The sequence below is a fragment of the Diutina rugosa genome (assembly GCF_008704595.1).
Source record: "Diutina rugosa strain CBS 613 chromosome Unknown scaffold1_size794362, whole genome shotgun sequence".
Lineage (NCBI taxonomy): Eukaryota > Fungi > Ascomycota > Pichiomycetes > Serinales > Debaryomycetaceae > Diutina > Diutina rugosa.
In genome coordinates, this window is record NW_022995155.1 from 18485 (window position 1) to 38140 (window position 19656).

The 19656-nt window shown below is 53.4% G+C and overlaps 10 protein-coding genes across 10 annotated transcripts; 3 read left to right on the top strand and 7 right to left on the bottom strand. All coding sequences in view use genetic code 12, as the record gives it.

Annotated features, from left to right (window-relative positions):
- Positions 1–1231: 1231 nt before the first annotated feature.
- Positions 1232–3037, bottom strand: DIURU_003311 (uncharacterized protein; the record flags this gene model as incomplete). Its single annotated transcript, XM_034156060.1, has 1 exon — positions 1232–3037. One exon carries the CDS (start codon positions 3035–3037, stop codon positions 1232–1234), a length of 1806 nt encoding a protein of 601 aa, XP_034011564.1.
- Positions 3038–4826: 1789 nt separating this feature from the next.
- Positions 4827–5930, top strand: MTG1 (putative GTPase; the record flags this gene model as incomplete). Its single annotated transcript, XM_034156061.1, has 1 exon — positions 4827–5930. One exon carries the CDS (start codon positions 4827–4829, stop codon positions 5928–5930), a length of 1104 nt encoding a protein of 367 aa, XP_034011565.1.
- A 19-nt stretch (positions 5931–5949) lies between these two features.
- On the bottom strand, positions 5950–7842 carry YKU80 (ATP-dependent DNA helicase; the record flags this gene model as incomplete). The annotated part of the gene is made up of 1 exon (XM_034156062.1): positions 5950–7842. The coding sequence occupies one exon, from the start codon at positions 7840–7842 to the stop codon at positions 5950–5952; it is 1893 nt and encodes a 630-aa protein (XP_034011566.1).
- A 342-nt stretch (positions 7843–8184) lies between these two features.
- Positions 8185–9039, bottom strand: DIURU_003314 (uncharacterized protein; the record flags this gene model as incomplete). Its single annotated transcript, XM_034156063.1, has 1 exon — positions 8185–9039. The coding sequence occupies one exon, from the start codon at positions 9037–9039 to the stop codon at positions 8185–8187; it is 855 nt and encodes a 284-aa protein (XP_034011567.1).
- Positions 9040–9723: 684 nt separating this feature from the next.
- KTI12 (Kti12p) lies at positions 9724–10566 on the top strand (the record flags this gene model as incomplete). The annotated part of the gene is made up of 1 exon (XM_034156064.1): positions 9724–10566. The coding sequence occupies one exon, from the start codon at positions 9724–9726 to the stop codon at positions 10564–10566; it is 843 nt and encodes a 280-aa protein (XP_034011568.1).
- A 296-nt stretch (positions 10567–10862) lies between these two features.
- On the bottom strand, positions 10863–11603 carry DIURU_003316 (rRNA-processing protein; the record flags this gene model as incomplete). Its single annotated transcript, XM_034156065.1, has 1 exon — positions 10863–11603. One exon carries the CDS (start codon positions 11601–11603, stop codon positions 10863–10865), a length of 741 nt encoding a protein of 246 aa, XP_034011569.1.
- A 1082-nt stretch (positions 11604–12685) lies between these two features.
- Positions 12686–13465, bottom strand: DIURU_003317 (uncharacterized protein; the record flags this gene model as incomplete). Its single annotated transcript, XM_034156066.1, has 1 exon — positions 12686–13465. One exon carries the CDS (start codon positions 13463–13465, stop codon positions 12686–12688), a length of 780 nt encoding a protein of 259 aa, XP_034011570.1.
- A 264-nt stretch (positions 13466–13729) lies between these two features.
- CBK1 (serine/threonine protein kinase) lies at positions 13730–15907 on the bottom strand (the record flags this gene model as incomplete). The annotated part of the gene is made up of 1 exon (XM_034156067.1): positions 13730–15907. One exon carries the CDS (start codon positions 15905–15907, stop codon positions 13730–13732), a length of 2178 nt encoding a protein of 725 aa, XP_034011571.1.
- A 448-nt stretch (positions 15908–16355) lies between these two features.
- On the top strand, positions 16356–16928 carry DIURU_003319 (uncharacterized protein; the record flags this gene model as incomplete). Its single annotated transcript, XM_034156068.1, has 1 exon — positions 16356–16928. One exon carries the CDS (start codon positions 16356–16358, stop codon positions 16926–16928), a length of 573 nt encoding a protein of 190 aa, XP_034011572.1.
- A 74-nt stretch (positions 16929–17002) lies between these two features.
- Positions 17003–19471, bottom strand: IML2 (Iml2p; the record flags this gene model as incomplete). The annotated part of the gene is made up of 1 exon (XM_034156070.1): positions 17003–19471. One exon carries the CDS (start codon positions 19469–19471, stop codon positions 17003–17005), a length of 2469 nt encoding a protein of 822 aa, XP_034011573.1.
- Between the last annotated feature and the right edge of the window lie 185 nt (positions 19472–19656).

Genomic DNA, 19656 nt, shown 5'->3' on the forward strand with positions numbered 1-19656 from the left:
ACCAAAATGAAATTTAGGGAGGGGGGAATCTTTTGTTTGGCGCGCCCCTCGCTGCGACTGGCTCTAGGGGACGGGGATGCGGGGCGCGGGCGCCCACTTCGCATTTATAGGGAGCCGCTAGTTAGGCGCCGCTGTAAACAGTGCCTCCGGCGCCGCAAACCCCAGTGCTGCTAGAACTAAACACTGCTAAAGATAGCGATCACATGGAGCTTGGGGGGGGGGGTGGAAGTAGACACTCTGGCCTAAAATGGGCGCGTTTGTCACCACCATGAACGGCATTCCTCTACTGCTAAACGGCACTACTGACGACGCTGAGGCGACGGTGTCTCACCCTCCGGCGAGTGGCGTCGTGGGTGCTCACGGCAAACAACGGGGCGCTGGCGCGCAGATCGTTCTCCGAGCACACCATACTTCGGGTGGACCTCGGTGCTCCACCCTCCCGAAGCGTGTGATAGGCCAAAATTCTAGCGTCCTGTGCTTCTAGTGGTCTAGCACACAGTACCCGATCCAGCATAAACCCTCTTTCTTTTGTGTGGAGAGATTGACGGGGTAATTGGCAGGTGATTGTGTCGATTTCCGGGGGCCCCGCCCGAGGACGCGGCGCCGGCGCCCAAAACCAGGCGATTTTTGGGCGATGTACGGTGGTAGCAAAACTTCTTCTATCACAGGCGCCTTCAATTGATTGCGTCCCCTTATTGTTACGGCTGAGTTAAGGCGGATATTGGCCTCGGCGCCATCACCGCCCGAGGTCCCTCGGACGCTTAAGCATCTTGGGCATAGCGCCAACGGGGTGCGCACGATTACTTCGGACCGCGGACGACGTCTAGACCCTCGGCGATAAATGTTCGCCTAGGTTATTACTCGCAGCACAAGTGCGCAAAAATTTGTCCGGTTGCCACCTAGTGTTGGCAGGCCCGACGTCCCGAGGTATACGGGCACCGCCAGGGTGGAACGAGGTCCGAATCTCGGGCATCTAAAATGTTTTATTGGGAATGTGTGGATAATGCTAAAGATATATGGCGAAATAAGGGCTGGATTTACGCCCAATGTTTTGAGGGGGTTTGCTGTCGGTGGGTGTCTTTGAGGTGGCGGGGGTGACCACTAAAGTGAGCGTCCCCTGCAGATGAGGTTATTTTGTTATCGGTGTTAACGTGACTGTTTCCGACATCGGAAGTGACGTGAGGTGCGACAGTGCCGGAGATTATCAATATGATCACACGAGGGCACCGCCTTACTCAGAGTATTGACAAACACTGCGGGCGACGGCGCCTACCATGGGCTGACGCTCGGCGAGCGCCACCATCTGCTGCGCCAATTGGGTGTCGCCAAGGTGCGTTGTGATGAGGCGAAGACACGGCATCATTACCCCCAGCATACTGGGGTTGCCGTCGTACGTACTGAACACGCCGAATATCTCGCGAGCGAGCCGCCGGGGGTGGTCAGCCCCAAGCTTATCGAGCTCAGCGGCAGCGGCGCCGTCGTCACGGTGGGGGCGCCTCTGGAGCGCCTCGTACAAACAGAGATGGGCCATTTTCCGATGAAGGTAGACTATGGCGTGTGCTGGCAAGCGGAAATATATCGTCGGGAACGCCAGGGTTAACGGGTCCCACTGGTAGACGATCGGCGCTAATCCTTGAGGGTAGTGGGCATCAAACTCCGTCAATTGGCGCAGCAATTGGCGCCAGGTCTGTAATGGGCGATTACACTCGTAGTCCTCATACAGAAGAGCCAGCGGCAGGCAGCGAAAGTCGTTAATCACCCCTAAAAGGTGGACCAGCTTCAAGACCCACCACCCGGTGGCGGCGGCGACCATCGGCGCATCGGGCGCCGCCTGGCCACGGCTATAGTCGTCGAGTCCATCAAACATATCGGGGTCAAGCGCCTGCCAGAACTGGTCGCTGGGACACCAGCAGGGCTGCTCTTGTTTGAGGGCTTGGTACACGTCACACACCATCAACATGGTGAAGCACAGCTGGTATAGTGGCAGACGCTCGAGGCCTGGGGGGCGCCCTGAGCGACCACCTCGCAGCTCGGGGCGCCGTACCAACTGAAAGAGAAGCACGGAGGCGCTATTGACATAGCTGGCGTCGAGCGGTGGCAAGAAAGTTTCGTATATACAGAGCACCACCGTCGCTACCATCGCCCGCGCCATGATGCTGAAATCGTCGGCGGCACGGGGCAATTGCTGTTCAATCAGCTCCACTGCCCGCTGGTGGTATTTAACGGCTATCTCGGGCGCCAGCGGCGCTATCTGCGTCGCCATCAGCGGCTGGCGGGCGTACACCATCAGCGCCAAACACAACACGGCGTCCAACACCACGTTGGTGTCGTCGTATAGCGCAATCTCGGGGATGATCAGCCCCCACACGCAGTGGGGCAAGTACACGTCGAGCGCCGGCTGGACGGTGGCGCAAAACGTATCGAAAAGGGCAAACTCTAGCGGCAGTTTAAGGCGGAGCTGGCACAGCGCCAGCACGGTGGCGTCAAGGGGCCGGCTCAACCCCATTTCGCGGGCGTAGTGGTCAAACACGTCGTCGTTAACCACCTCGCCCACCACCACTGGCGCCAATTTGCGCGGCGCTCGCCGCCGCGTCGTCGGCGGCAGCACCATCAGCCCCTTGACGATCTTGTTGATCCGCGGCTTCAGGTTCTTTTTCGTCTGGATCGGCTTGAAGTTTGACGCTTGCTGAGGCAACTGCTCTTCAAAAGGCGCCGTGCTCCCGTACGCTGACACTGTCAGCCGCTGGGGGTACCCGTACGGGTAGGGCGCGTAATACGGCGGCGGCACTGGCGCCGGTTGTGGTTGTGGCGGGGGTTGGTAGTGGTAGTCTATGGCGTAAGGCGCGGCGACGGCGCTCGCTGGCGGGGCGGCGTACCCTGGCGGTGGCGGAGGCGGTGGTGGTGGTTGGGAGTGGTCGTAGGCGTCGTCGATGGCGTCGGCGACGAGGTAGTGGGGCGCCGCCAGCGCCGGCGCCGGCGCCAGTGGGGGCGGCGCTGGAGGTGGCGCCTGGTGGGGCCAGTTGTATATGGGGTACATCGGCAGCGCCTGGAGCCCGTCGATAAGTGGCAGAATCTCAAATCAGCTCGCCCGTCTGGTCGAGGGCTACATTTTGTACTATAACATCAGGGGGACGGCTATAGTTTCCCCGAGCTGCCGGTGGTTTTATTGGAAATGATTCGTCCTGCACGCAATCTTGATTTCGCCCGCCAGCGTGAACCCTGCCGAAAAAATACGTAACCACCTGGTGGGAGGAAGATGGCGGCACACCCCCTCCTCCACTAAGCGACCAGGCGTAAATCGAGGTTTTTCCGGACCCACACCCCCTACGGAGCCACACGTACCCTTCCACTTGAGCATACCAAAACTGCTGGCGCTGTTGGCGCCATAAAAACCCACCACACGACATTTTCTCTCCACCCACCCAACTCCCCCTTCCCTGGCCATTATGCATGGATGCTTGACCCACCACACCTGCGAACCTTATTCTCGGTGCTCCCACCCCATCGCCCCGGCGAGCGATGCCTGATCTGGCCCGAGCAGAATACGGGGAAGGTCGTATATCGGGGGTAGTGGGGTGATCGCCCCCCGCCGGATCAATTGCCCTCGTCGTTGTCCCATCGACGGCTCGCCTGCCTGAGGGTGAAATTTACTGATTATTGGGATCGTCGCCAGGTGCTCACCCGCTTGGCCATGTCCTTCCCTTTGATGGGCAACATTAGCCTGCGTTGCAGCGAACCTCACCCTCTATCGGGCCGCTGAGGTAATCAGCCGCGAGGCTCCCCACACAGTACGGGCACCTACCTTGAGCGCTGAGCCATCAGCCTTACTAGTAGTGTTAAACCCGCTCTCACTACCGCAGCTTTGATCCACCACATCCTAGCCACAATTGACCTACGACAACCACTTCCTCAGATCAATAATCAGGCTATCCCTTGTGGCATCGCTAAAGGGGAGACGCGTCTACCTAAGCGACGTCGTCGACATCCCGTGCCGCCATGGTTGTATACTCAACCGGATGCCGCCCGAGGCGCGTGGATGCCGCTGAGGTAAGCTAGGCCATTTCTTTGCCAAATTGCCGCTACTAATTGCCCAAAGACTAACGCTAGCGACTCAATGGCCCGCCATAGCATTGATGAAACCATCTTGCACCCAGTGTACGATAGGCTGGTCGCCAGTCGTCGCTGGGGGCCGATCCCCAGGCGCTCGCAGCGGGGCGTCATTGTATTCACAAGCGCTTTGCTCACACCCTATGCACTCGGTAGTCAAGTAAAAGGGGCATTGACAACTGACCTTCCCAAAACTTGTCGGAGCCGCCAGCGGGTCTCGCTCATTGTTGCCGTTCTCGTCTCGACAGGAGGCGATATGCCCCGCTCCGGCGCTGGCAATTGTGACGCGTTCGGTACAAGGTAAATAGGTGGTTCGAGGTTTGGCGCGCCCGGCGATTTTGTGTAGACTAAACGTAGACTAAACGTATACCACTAACAAAGTAACCTACGCCGAGTAAAAGGGGTTTGATGTTTCCCTAGATGTCTAGAAATTGCAATTGACGCCCTGGAAATTGATCATTGAAGGAGGTCACGGTGACGAGTACCAGGTTCCTGCGTTTCGCCTCCGCCGCCTGCGACCTTAGGCGAATGGCTTGCAATCAAGCCCAGTGTGGAAGGTAACCGATTGTCACCAATTTACTCTTGAAAATTGTCAACCTACTAATCATGGTGATTTTGGAACCGTGATCAGTGTTTCAAATTTCAATTAACTATCAAATCTTTCCACTCTCCTCTTCAAGCTTGTTCTCTTATCAACTGGTGCGCGCCGCACGCTCATCATGTCCTTCATTCCTCGAAGGCTCTTCCCCAACTACAATGTGCCCTTGGCCAACTTCAAAGGCCACCACCAGAAGGCCCTCACCAAGTTTGGCCACCTAGCCCCCCAAATCGATCTCGTCGTTGAAGTACGTGACCTGCGGGCACCAGTGTCCACCACCAATGTCCTCTTCGATAAGGTGCTTGCCCACAAACCAAAGCTTATCGTCTACACCAAGAAAGATCTCCTGGTGCTTAAACCTGACTTGATGAACAAATGGCACCGTCATGAACCCTATATGTTTGTTGATGCCCGTAACCGCCGCGATGCCCAAAAGGTCATCGATAAGGTGATTGAGCGCTACGACGCCATGGACCCACCGCCTCCGTTAGGGCTCCGCATGATGATCATCGGCATGCCCAATGTCGGCAAACTGACGTTGGTAAATACGCTTCGTGAAGTCGGCTACGGTAAAGAGTTGATGGAAATGGGGGTGCTGACTAAACGGAAGAAAGTGGCGAAAACTGGGGGCCAGCCGGGGGTTACCCGTCTGACAAGTGAGATTATTCGATTACTGAGAGTGCCCGATATTTTGGTTTACGATACACCCGGGGTATTCCTCCCTACGGTTAAAGACGCTGAGACCATGCTCGCTCTAGGGCTTGTGGGCTGTGTCCACACACTGTTTATTGATCCCGTGATCCAGGCAGACTACTTGTTATACCTTCTCAACCTCCAAGACCCGCTGGGAGCACTCTACAGCGAGTACATTGACCACCCCACTAATAGCATTGATGAGCTTCTTTACAACGTGGCCAAGACTCGTGGTAAGCTCCGCAACGACGAGTACGATGAGCTTGGCATGGCTCTCCACTGGGTCAATTTGTGGCGCCAGGGGAAGTCCTCGAAGTATCGAGGTCTTTTCGATCTTGGTGCTATTGTCGAACTCAACGGTAAGGAGCTTCGCGCTCTTTATAAGGACGAACAAGAACGAGTAAAGGAGATGAACGTCCACCAGAAACTCGTTGACTCGTTTGGCGAGGACGGCACCAGTACTCTGAAAGCCCGTAAGCGGACGGCCAAGGATCGGGCTGCTGACCTCAAAAACCAATTATTCAAATTATGACCCCACTCTGTACATAGCTTTAATGACCCAAAATATCGTCGATATTGACGAAATCGGCAAACTCTTCCGTCGCCGCCGCTTCCCGGCCCTCACCCTCAGCGGCGGGAGTCTTCTCCACAGGAGGACGGTACGACACGTCAAGCTTCTCCATTAACCCTTTCACCAACAGCAATGGAGGAGAAGGCAACACCCTCCCTCGATTTCCGTTGTTGATCTCGAGAATGTTACCCAAGTTGTACAAATTGGTGCCCTCAGGGTCCACCAAGTTCTTGGTAGCAAAGTCCTCAGTAATCGTAAACTTATTAAGCAGCGCCTGCGCCAACAGCTTGACAATGATCTTCTCCAAGTACATGTCGTACTTGGCGATACTGGGGGAGGATGCCAACAATTTAGATTGAGCAGTTTGAGACTTAGGGTCGCCGTGATCGACGACAACCGGAATCAGCAGCCGGAGATCAAGCCGAGGATTGTTGATAGCAATCTGCGATGTAGGTGTCTCGTTAAATGACATTCTTTCCACAAATTCATCCATTTGCGTCTGGGTGTCGGCAGTAGGAAACCGTTTGGACGGATACTTTGGTGGTTCTGTTGATGCTGGGGGTAAAATCGCGAGCGAGTCATCGCTTTCCTCACCCTCACTAGCATCTTCGTCACTGAATTCATCGTCTTTTTTCTCGGTTTTCGGCTTGGTGGGAGGAGTAAGGTAGGGGAACTTGCCGAACTTTTCGTCTTCAGCAAATGCCAATGGCACAAATACCAAGCCCGGTTTCGGCTCGTCGTCAACGGCAAACTTGACAGGGAGAAGCGCCCCAATTTGCACCGCCGCTTTAGGTTTTGGAACATACCGAACAAGGGCAAAACGCTCAAGCTGGCCAAGCGCAGTGACAAACAGATTGTAGCCGGTGTGGTCCACTGCCGGGACAACATACTTCAGTTCACCGGTAATGTAAGGGTATGGTAAATCTCTGAGAGCAGAGAAGCCAAGTACGTCAAAGGTCGCCACGGTATCAAGGGTGGCCATCTCCTTAAGGTACTCATTAACCACGACTAGGTCATGCTTGGAGTACTTAAATGCCGGCACTCTATCACCTGGATCGACGGTAAGCTTCTCAATGTTATCAGTTGTCGCAGTAACTCCCTCTGCTTCATTGTCATCATTTCGATTCTCTCCGTCTTCTCCTTCATTATTGTCACCCGAAGACGACTTCACATTCACATAGTAGTGAGAGCGGCGTCCCACCTTAGCGGTTCCTTGCAGAGAATCGTACTTGTACTCACCGGCACTGGCCGGCGCCAACGGCTTCACTGCTGGATATAGCCCCACAGGGATAGTAAAGTACGCTGGTTGTTCGAGAGCGTCACGGGAACTTTCAACGTCTCTACCAATTTGAAGTAAAGCCAGCGTCTTCATCGGTAACACGCGTTTTATCGCAGTGTTGTAGCGTAACGTTTCTGAAGGGTTAGGCACCACCTGGCACTTCCAGGCATCAATTACCGGCTTCCACGGGCCCTTGGTACTCACCCCCACAAGCACCACCTTAATTGAGTTGTTAGTGATGAAACCAGTGTAGTTTTCGACCTGGTCCGCAAAGTTGGCGTAGTTATCATCATTAGTGGCAATGACGAGGTAGCGGCTAAATTTGAGCCGTAATTTCACTTCCAAATTGGCTTTAGCAGCCGCCATGCTTGCCTCTAAGTCCGTAGCCTCGACAGTAGTGTCCAAATGGGAGTACCATGCCTTGAGGTTATCGTAGGTGAACGCGGCGTCAACGAACGTGGTGTTGCCGTCGGTGACAAGACTCAATCGGTCCAGCTTGCGGTTCAGAAGAAGCGCCTGGGCTCCGTGGTGGAGCACGTAGTCAATGCCGCTGGCATGGTCGACCACAAACACCGTCCACTGTTTGGTGGCCATGGTGCGCGCTGCGTCCTGGTGAGTGGTGATAAGGGTTTACGGTGGTAGTGAAAAATCCTCGGAATATCGTCAATACAAACGTTGAGTGTAATGGTCCATTCGAGAATTGGACTTGGCATTGAGTGTTATCGTTAGTTTGATAATTGAACACTGAACTGAGTAACAAATCTGGGAAATGATGCTTATTCTAGCGATAATTCACCTATTGCTAGAATGGCCTACGTTATGCTTTTCACTGACACGGACTCAATTTAGCAGTATGTGATAGCCATTGATTTAGTGACGGCCTTCATCAGGCGTGTTCTCTATTTGTCGTTATATTCATGCGGATGGTGGGGCAGTTCACGGCGCCACCGAGGGGTCTATAACCTCGTAATCATCAAGAAACTTCTCTTCGCGTTTGCGGGGAGGTTTCAGCGGTGTGGTTTCATTGTCGTCATCGATAAGGCCCGCTACTCGCAACACGTCTTTAAACACTAAGCGGTAGCTGAGGAACACCGCCAAGATCGAGCAGTAAAACGTAATGAGCTTCTGGGGACCACCACCGGTACTGCCCTCGATAAGACGCGTCCCGTAGTGCCCGTTAATGCACCCAAGCAAGTTGATAAGCCGCAACTCGGGGCCCCATTGAAGCTGAGGCCAAGCAAGAAGCGCTGCCGTCAACAAAAACGTGTACACCAAGCTGAGGACGACCATCGGGTGACCTTTCTCCAAGCACAACACCTCGACCATAATGCAGATCAACTGCAGGTAGTGGATCCCCCGTTCGTCCTGTAACGGGATCGCATCGACAATGACGTGAGTGGGGTACTTGAGGAGCTTTAACTGGCGGAAATGGGCCGCCACCAATCTGATGTAGCTCGCTAAAGGCACGGCAACAAGCCCCATATACACCACATTACTGAACGGGAAGTTCTGGCAGAAGGCAAGCGCCCACGCCATAGTTGCCACAAGGTCACAGAACAACAGATTGACGAGACGGTAGCGGGGGTCATAATCGAACTTGAGTATGAAGAACCACGGTACAAACAGGCCAAACACCAAGAGCATCAGGAAAGTAGCATCTTCGAGCAGCTGCATTTGCGCCGCCAGCACCTCGCCTGGAGGGATATGGGCCACGGGGAGTGTGAGGAACGAGCTGGCTCGGCACACTATTGTCAACGGGCTCGCTAGTAGCGACGATCCCGACGGAGCCATGGCGGATATGGGCGATGGTGGACGAGTTATGATATAGTGAGATCCAGCAGCGGTGCGAATGAAGTCCGAAAACAGGCCACAAACGGCAGCGTTAGGTCATGCGTCGGCAACCTCGGTGGGTGGCAGGTGCTAAAAGCTGGGTTTTACGGTGCTAGTGGAAAAAGCGCTATCAGTGTCCCGCGTGTGACCGTTGCTAGCGACCTCGGCCCGCACGGATCATAGTGAGACGGCAGTCCGGCAACGACGAGATGAGCAACTTTTGGGTACTATTTTATTTACGTTTCACTAACTAGTATACTCGGGTTTCAGTCAAATGTTGACATTTCAAAGTGCTACTTCGTGATTGTGACTGTTAGTGGTACCCGTCAAGCTGGGTGCAAATATGCACTAGCAACTGCCGGTGAGTGTCGGACGACAGCTACCCTCGATGCGTTAACAAAGGGCCATGCCACCACGAATACCATTGTCCTCATCCAAAAAAACCATGACTTTAACTTTTCCAATAGATTCAGAGGGGCTAATGTCGAGACGTTGGTGTCGATAGTCTCGGTATTGTGGTTAGCGCGCCTAGTCTACTACTGACGCCTGGTGCTCCACGACACAGCGGTTTTTTGCATTTTTATCGTCCATACCCAACCTTGGGTCATTTCAACCATCCCGCAGACGCTTCCCTAATCTGAGTACATGCCCCTTGTTGTATTTACCGGTCTCCCCGGGTCGGGCAAGACCACTTACGCTCGCAAGCTCATCGCTCATCTCGAGGACAGTATAGCCAAAGCCAAGGCGGAAGACCTCCCTGGACACAATTACTCGGTGGTGTACCACACCGATGAAACCTTGGGCATCACCCCGGACCGCTACCGCGAGCTGGTGCTGGAGAAACTGCTCCGTGGCGCCCAGATGCTGGCAGTGAAGCGGGACTTGCTGCCCCACACCATCGTCGTCCTCGATCTGTTGTGCTACATCAAGGGTTTCCGCTACCAGCTCTACTGTGAGGCCAAAAACATCCCCACTCCGCACTGCGTTATCCACGTCATCGCCCCAGCCTCCCAGTGTATCGAATGGGACGACGGTAAGTGGGGCCCCGAGCTTATAAACCAGTTGGCTATGCGCTACGAAGAACCTAACGGCACCACCAGGTGGGATCTGCCGCTTTTCTCCGTGGTGGCTCCGGAAAACGACCCGTTACCCGTCGACGATATTTGGGAGACTCTCGTGTTGAAAAAGCCTCCTACTGCCAACGCCCTGACGGTGACTAAAGCCGTAGGGCTGAATGATTACCTCCAACAATTAGACAAGCAGACGCTGGCGGTGGTGGGGCAAATCTTGGCCCAGCAGAACTTGGGTGGTGGCGACGTCAAGATCTCTGAAGGGGTCGTGGTGGAGATGCCACCCACTCTGGTTTCCACGGGCCAGCTCCAACGTATCCGTCGTACCTATATCGGTCTCAACCGTATGCGTACCGTCGACGTCGATCGCATTACCCCGTTGTTCGTGGAATACCTTAATAAGAGTTTGAACGAGTAAGTTCCGTATATAGACCTTAATGATAGAATTTAATCGACGATATCACATAGTTCTGGCTACTGTAGCTTAGCCTTGCGTATATTTACCAGTGGCACTTTCCATAAAATTTCATCAATTTCACCAAAACATTAACAAATGACAAAAATAGATTTACACCAGCAGTGTGAAATGTCAAGAAAACCGAAACTGTCTCTCAAACAAACTTGAAGCATCTAATCTTTATACCTTAGCTGTTAACCTGTGTACATTAGCATTCACGTAATTCTATAAATCATTCCTAAAGTCCCCCAAAAGCTTCACCGCTTGCGGATCTGCAGCCACTGGAACCGCGTGGTGCCGTCGGCCTCGACAATCTTCTTCTTCGCCCCTTTCTTCAACATCTCGCGCTCGAGGTCCATGCGCTGTTCCACCTCCTTCAACTGGCGCTCGCGCTCCAACCTCAGCTTCAACTGTCTCAAGTGGGCCAACTTCTCCTTCTGCTGCTGCTTGCGGGTGTCGGCCAGAAGCGTCTGCGCCACCACACCCTTATTCAGCTCCAACTGGTCAAGCCGGAGCCGGTTTTGCCGCCGCTCAACGAGACTGGCGTCGGTGTCGAAGTATTTGGCAGCGTCAAACTTCCGCTGCTCGTCGGCCAGGTCGACAAACACCGTGTGCTTGCCGCTAGCCTGTAACATCACCTGCTGCTTCTCGGCGGCGATGCGCTTGGCTTCGTGCAACCGCATCGTCCGCACATAGTTGACGTCTTGCAGCTTCAACAACTTCACCTGGTCGACCGAGAGCAGCTCCGCCTCCAGCTCGGAGAGAAGAATGCCCTTGTTGTCGGTACGACGCCGGGTCATCGCATGGTAGTACTCATCGGGGTTGTAGTTGGCCGCCTGTTCCTTAAGCGCCTTGAGCGCCGCCTGCTTCTTGTGGTAGTCTGCGGCTCGTAGGCGGTAGTCCTTCTTCTTCTCGAGAAAGCCATACTTCTGCCGCAGCGCCACCTGCGACCGCTCCTTGTGCTGCTTCTTCTGGACGTTGTGGACGAGTCGAGTCATCGCGGTGGTAAGAGACGGTGGTGGTTTTCGCGCGATGAGCGAGTGCACCCACTGTGGGGGAGGTTGCGCACGGCGCACCAAGCCAGGTCCATGAAACCTGATATTTGGGCAATATCGTGGCCGTCCTCGAACCCCAATTAGGTATCACTCGTCACCACGGTAAACACAAATAGTCGCGGGCTCTCTTACCACCGGAGCGGCTGGGCCACCCGAGGAGGAGAACAAGGCCTCAGGCTTGAGAAGTGGCCCAGCGGCTTCTGAGTAGAGGAGGATTCTGCCTCCACCACCACCCTTTAATCGCGGTGTCTCCAGTTGTTGTACTGAGTAAGTAGCTAGGGTGAAGATGGTAGATTATATATGGCGGGCGTGGCTGGATTCTCCGTGGTGGTCTTGACGACGACGCGGCGTGGGAGATTGAGTACCTGATCTCCGCTGGGTAAACCTGTTACAGTAACGAATACGAAGACCGCATGTGGTCAGCCAGACAAAAACCTTTTAGTTATCAGCTAACGTCTAGGGTGTCTGCGTAACTGTTTGTTTTGCACTGGTCAGGTGATGCCTACTGGTGGTATTAACACGTCTACGAACACTCCAACTCAGCTATTTTGGCAACGGCAGCCATTAACCACCGAGGTCATCGTTGATATCAATGCAGGGGAGACGATGCACCACCCTGACCCACACATTCTCTTTGTTGTGAAAAATTGGTGGCTGGCTACCAGCCTCGCCGCGCGAACTAATTTATTAGTGTAAGGCAGAAACCAGCGTGGTCATCGCGGTTGACAACGCCAGCACCACGTGGCAAAACTTCTCAAAAATGACATAAAACAACTTTAAAATTATGGAAGATTACTTGTGAAAACATTTTGGGCCTTTAAACGAATTCTATCACGAAATACTCGATCAATTAACGACTCATATCGTACCACATTGCCAACGCGTCAAAACTGCATAATGGTTCTGTAGTCTAGTTGGTTATGACGCATGCTTCACACGCATGAGGTCCCCGGATCGAGCCCGGGCAGAATCACTGCTTCCTTTTTGCCTACAGGGAATCCCAAATAATCAATTGATTAACCCCACTATAAACCTAAGGCGTTCACCAACACCTTTTTTACATCCTGTCCCTCCAAGTCATTACCGTGACACATTACCACCCGATCAAAGTCAAACTCATTCACCAACACCCTCAACGGCTCCTTAGCCAGCGAATTGGGCAGAAACACCATATTAAACAAACACGTCACCAATTGACCGTAGTAATTTCTCGGGTTCACTTTCCAGAGCATCCAGTGACGCCATGAAGGACCCCCTGCCTGGAATTGCTCCACCTCCCCATCAAAATTGAACAACAAATCACCCACGAAAAGCGTCTTCAAGTTCTTCTCGTACGTCACCACTTCGTCACAATAGTGCTGGTCCAAAAACTCAAACTCAAAGTTGTTGACAATCACGTTGTCGACACCAAGACTCTTAAGGCGGTCGCCCAGAAGTTTCTGGCGAGCCAACGACTTCGGAATGATAACATCAGCGCGGCATCCTTCTTTCAACGGCGTGCCCTCGGGAGCAAGGATTCTGGCATCAGGGAATCTCCGCTTGTATTGATGAGCACACATGCAGTGGTGGGTATTAGCAACAATCACCCACGAAATCGAGACGTTCGACCCCCATTTGGCAAGCGCCTCGTCAATGTAATCGCCATACGGCAACGGCAGCCACACCACCACCTGGTTCTGATAGCGGAACAACGCCGTTCTCGCGCCGATGGGTACCACATGGAGGAAATCGAACGGCGCCAGAATCACAACGACATCGTCAGAGAGCGATCTTGTCACCGTGGGGAGAGGGTCAGGGTAGGACATGGTCGACAGCTAAACGTAACTGGTGTAACTTTTCACGAAAAATTACAAGGGGTGGCAAATTGTGGGGAACGGATTTCCCTGTACGCACTCTATGTACATGGTGCGCGTTGCACATGCCCGGTTCGGATGGGGCACTCACACTAATTCCGGGAGGTCTAGACGCTGTACCACAAAATCATTTCGTTAGTCATATATTTCTGTACCTATGTATCTCCTATATCTCCCGTAATGTATCTCTATTTCCTTGGATATCTTTCAGCACCGCTAGAGGGCATTCTTTCGGGTCAAGTAGTCGAATCTCGAGTACGTGTACCCAATGAACGGCAAGTCCTCCTTGGCATTCTTGGTGGCAGGCAACCCTTGCGCTGCTTCTTCCATCGCCTTCGCCAACGCTGGTGAGTCGGGCACACCCTCCAACTCGTCGGTAGGGAAAAACCGGGTGTCGGTGATCGACCGCAACTTGGGGATAAACGGCGCGTCCACCTTGCGGATGGTGTCCCAATCAACACCACGGAAGAACGGGTGTTGTTTGATTTCTTCTGCACCACCGTAACGTCCTAATCGATGCTCAGCCAGTGTCAACAACTTGCGAATCAAGTCTTCGGCTTCGGGACTAAGGTGAATGTCCTCGGGTATATTGAGAGTTTCTTGCCAGTTCAAGATCTTGCGGTAAGTCTCGTGAGGAGTCTCGGAGCAGAACGGCGGCCAGCCAATGAGACATTCAAACATGATTGCCCCTAACGACCACCAGTCACACTCTTGACCGTAGCCTTGGTGGATGAAAATCTCGGGAGCGATGTAGTCGGGAGTACCCACTGTCAGGTACGCCATCAACCGCCGCAGCTTACGCCACGTTTGCATCTGTTGACGGTTCAGCATCGTCAAGTGGATGGCGTCGACCATCATCAGATTGCGCCCCGCCGCCCCCGCTAACAGCGACTGCGGCGTGGTCAGCGCCATCTCCTTTTCCAATAACTTCTTATAGTAGTTGGAGTCATGCGTCTTGTGGAAACCAGTGGACAACCCAAAGTCCGAGAGCTTAATGTGGCCGCGGATATCAATCAAGATGTTATCCGGCTTGATATCACGATGGATGAATCCAAGCTTGTGGATGGCTTCAATCGCCAACACACACTCGGCCATGTAGAACCGGGTGATGTCCTCGGTGAAAATCTGCCAACGGATTAACATAGTCATCAAATCACCACCGGGCAAGAACTCCATGATGAGATAAAGGTACTGAGCGTCTTGGAACGAGTAGTACAACAGCACCACCCACGGCGAGTCCAGCCCCGCCAACACGTCTCTTTCGGCCTTGACGTGGGCTAACTGGTCCTTTTTGAACATCTCCAGCTTAAGTAATGTCTTCATTGCGTAGATCTTCCCCGTATCCCGCTTCTGTACGAGTCTCACTTCCCCGAAGGCCCCCTTACCAATCACTTTAACGGTGGTAAAGTCCTCCAAGCCAAGCTTGGTCCGTCTCAAACGCAAAAATTGCGACTCTTTACGGCCGAGGTTTTGGAGCTGGCGGTTCTTACGCTCTTCCAGTGCGTGTGATTCCTCAGTGGCAAGCTTCTGTTCAAGCTGCAATCGCCGTTGGTTACGTTCGACAGCGTGAGATACACTGAGATTATAGTAGTTTTCAATACGCAACTTAATCGCCGCGGCTCGGTCTTGCGTTTCCTTTGTGAGCAGCTGAGGTTGGCGGTTGAAGTAGACATAGTTGGCACTCGAGGGCTGAGGAGGGGCCTGAGTGGTGACACTCTGGTTTTGATGGTTGAGTGAGCTGCCAAACATCAGGGTTTGGCCGGCGTTTTGTTGTGAAGGGCGCGTCTGTTGCGCGTATTGCACCTGTTGTTGCTGAGCTCGCTGGGTTTGCTGCGCCTGTTCAGCCTGTTGGGCCTGTTGTGCTTGAAGCCGAGCCTGCTCCGCCTGACGCTGCAGTTCCTGGTGCTGAAGCTGGAGCTGAGTCGCGCCAAACATGGGCTGGACCGGCAGCTGTTGGCTCACTTGGACCCCCAACCCGCTGGAAAACTGCAGTGGCTGGTTGCCAAACAGCAGTTGGACAAGCGGATCGCTTCCAGAAGAGTTGTTGACGCTCATGTGCGCCATCTGGGGGCTGGCGGCGACATCGGCCACTGCGCCCCCTCCAGGCAGCTGCGTGATCAGATTGATCAGGGGAGCGCCGCCGCCACTGATCTCCAGCACGTTGGTCGACAGAGAGTTGCCCAACTGGGTGAACCCCAGCTGGGGCGGGCGGAAATTGAGCGAATCAATCAGGGTGAATTTATCACCAAACTGCGAGTGGGGGAACTGGCCGTTGGTGGTGAACTTGGGCAGGGTGGCAAACTCGTCCTCCATGATCACGTCCAGATCGTCGGGACCTGGCTGCAGAGGCGCCAGAGCCCCGTGGTGCTGCCAGTAGGGATCGTCAAACTCCATGCCAGCAGTGGTGCCTCACGGGACACTTTTTCGTCGACCGAGAAAAAAAGTGCGCTGCCCGCCGGCTGCCCACTCCGTTAGGCGTTTCGGACAATTTAGCTATTTTAGGCGTGGTTAGAGAGGTTTCGACATTTGCGGTGTAGATTACTTGACCATGGTGTAGTGGCGAAAGTGAGTTTGACACAAACGATGGCCTTGATAATTTTTCCCGATTAGGAACGAATGCGTCAGGCCCTGATTGTGGAATGTTGGCCAGTGCACTGCCGACTTAGTAAAGGAGGCTGGCACAGCCAAGGCGACGGTTGTAACGGCGTGACATTAATGGATTGAATCGACCATAGAGATTATTATTTACTTGTTTAAGTTTGTACTACTGAGATGCTTGCCCCATTCATTCAGCTAATTGTGGGGCAATAGAGACGTGTCGCCCGCCCCTTGATCGCGCACTATGGATAACATCGAGGGCATCCTCAAGTCCGAGGAGACCGATCTCAAGCGAGATGCCGAAATCAAACGGATTTTGAGTGTACACCCAAAGGATTACTACGCCGTGCTTGATGTGGCGTTTGAGGCTGACGCTGGCGTCATCAAGAAGCGGTACCGACAGCTAGCGATGTTGATCCATCCCGATAAGACATCGTTACCCGATGCCGAGAAGGCATTCGACATTGTCAAGAAAGCCGAGCTGATATTACAAGCCCTGGGCGACGACCAGGCCCTGGCAGTACAGGAAAAGGAACGACTAGATCTGATTTACCGCGACGTGGACCAAGACCGCAAACGGGTGAGGGAGGCGCTTGAAGACCTAGAGTTCCAGGAATTACAGCAAAAGGAACTTGAACAGCGACATAAGTTAAACGAGCATGCAGCAGCCAAGCGGGCCGAGGAGAACGTGTCTGCGGCTGCCAAACACAAGCAGCGGTGGGAGAACGACCGGGATACCCGAGTCAACCTGTGGCGATCGTACGTCTCCAAAGTGGAGAAACCTAAGAAAAAAAAGAAGAAAAAGGTATTGGCATAGGCTAGACTATCAGCGTAATATATTGATGCTAAAAAATGTGAGTAAAACACACTAGTGTACCTGTTATCTAAAATCTAAACAAACAGCTCCAAACGCTCACCGGCGGCCTTGATTCTCATCCCTGTCCGGTTACTCAACTCGTAGTCGCCTTCACCCACAGTCTCGGCCTTCTTCAACCAGTCAAGCAGCTGGTGGACGGCGTCCGCGACGTTGAAGTTGCTCTGCGACGTCTTCAACAACCACGTGAACATCAGTCGTTCGTACAACGCCGTGGGGTAAATGTAAGGAGAGTCATCCATCTTGTGGAAGCGGAACGGCTCTTGACTGACGACATACTTGGCAATCACTTGTTTGTCGAGACGGTCAGCCCCTTCCTTCACCTTGCCTTGCGAGCGTTCGATGATCGATAATAGAAAATTGCGGATGATGCCTTCGTCTTCGGTCTCGGTAAACTTGGCGTACTTCGATCCAGGAGCAGTGTAGGACAAAATCTTCGCCGACAATTCTAATTCGGTGGGCGTCATTCTATTGTAACCGTTCCAGAAGTACACGAGTTCATGCATGATCAGGGTGCCCACGGCGTCGACAAACTTCAAGTTCTTGTGGTGTCTTCTGCGTTCGGCAATTTGGTCGAGCTTTCTAAGCAAGAATTTGTCAAATGGCATCTTCTTCTTGCCACCACCAAGACCACCCTTCTTCCCTTGGTTATTAATCCCACCAGGAACGTAAGTGGGAGCAAGCTCGTAGTACTTGTTGGCCAACTTTTCGTACTTGTCTAAGTCGCCTTCAACCAAGCCCATCTCAATCATACGGTACTTGGCCAAGTAGCACGAAGCCGCCATGAACAAGTACACCGCCTTAGACCAGGAGTTAATGTCAATCAACTTGATAAAGTCTCTGGCGGCCAGATCAAAGTCATGTTTGAATGCATAAAGCATGGCCCGGTCATAGATGAGCAATGCTTCGACTTGTTGCATCTGGATCTTGTTGGAAGGGTCATCGGTGAATTGTTGCATAAGGTCACAAGCTTCGTATAACTTGCCTTGCGCCGCCAAGATACGACCTTCTTGCAATAACCAAAGAGCGTTATGAGGGAACAATTTCCGAGCTTTAGTCAATAATTGAGGGGTATACAACGACGGGTTCTGCATAACCCGGTCAAGCTCAGCGTCACTGATGGATACTTTACCCTGAAGGTTAATCACATCGGTGATGAGCGAATCACATTGGTGGGGCAATTGGAACCCAACATCGACAAATTGCACGGGACCGTCGTAAAAAACAAGCAAACAAAGAAGCGCCAAGTCACCGTGGATGTTACGACTGGTGATGGCAGTACGCCACAACATCTTGAGGCCAGTATCCCGGTTACCCTTGAACCCAACAATCAGAAGCACCTTACCGATGGTAGGAGGAATGAGCGACAACACCACTTGCAAAATACCAAAACATAATTGCACCCCTGAATGGATGAATTCGTCCACGGTAGACACATACAAGTGGTTGTCATCGAGAGTGGGAGACACCGACGATACCGACGACACCCCCAGGATGATCAGAGCCTGGCCGCCATTCAACGTCGGCGGCACCGAGATCTCATCAACGGCATCGGAGAAGCCATCGTCTTCGGCCACCGTCGCTTTAAACACAGAGTTGGAGGTGGAAGCAAGCGGCGACGTCACCCGAGGCGTAGCGGCACTGCTGTCGTTAACCGATAACTTAGCGATCGATTCACCAATGGACAGCAGCGACTCCCACATGTTGGTGTCATTACCGATATTGGTACCGTCGATCCGGCCCTTGCGCATCTGGTAGACTTGCTCCAAGTTCTTCATCAACTGGACGTCCTGAGGCAACAGTGCCAGCAGCGACAGCGCCAGCGACGGAACCTTGTAGCCCGGCAAATCGGAGTTGCTCAAGTTGTTGACATTGGTTAAACTCTCCTTCTTCAATTTCTTCAAGTTTCTGTTAAATGTCGGTTCCAGGGCCTTGATCTTCTTGTAGGTCGAGTCCAATTTGTTGTAAGCTGCCCGCAACTTGTAAAGCGCCTTGAGCCCCTCCATCATCCCGTTGTTTTCCTTCAACAACATCAACAACGCACACAACAACGTCAGTTCGGCGTGAGTGACTTCGAACTCGGTCCCCGGGGGGTAGATGTGCGACGTCGCCATCTTGTGGTGGACATTGTACTTGTAGTTCTTATCCGACGCCAGTTCTGCTTGCTGGAGCGTGGCAAGGGCCCGGTCCATCACCTCGGCCTCGAACCCGAGCGTCGCCTCGATGAATTCCATCACCCCCAACGCCAACGGGAAGATCCCCGCCGGCTGGTCGGCAGAACCCTTGTTGTGTTTCGCCAGCTCCACCTCCAAAAGCTTCACCCCTTCCTCGGATCGGTCGTCGAGTAAGTAATCCATCGCTTGCAAGGCGATCTCGAAATCCTTCACTTGCTTGAGCACCCGCGCGTAGTTCTCTGACGACGAGTCGTCAGGGGGAGCCAGGCCCCCTATCATCGACGACGTCTTCTTTCTCAAGCCCTTGAACATGGTCGTCTATCTCAGAGGTCCCGGTGGAGGCGGTTAACCAAATAGTGCCTGCGTGGTGCGACGCGAACCGTCGGAGACGCCCGCAGCGAGATACGGTCAATCACATGATGTGTTCCGGCAGCCGCTTAGTGACAGCTATCACTATGAGTTGGGCTATACGACGAACTTCCGAGGAAGCGTCGGCG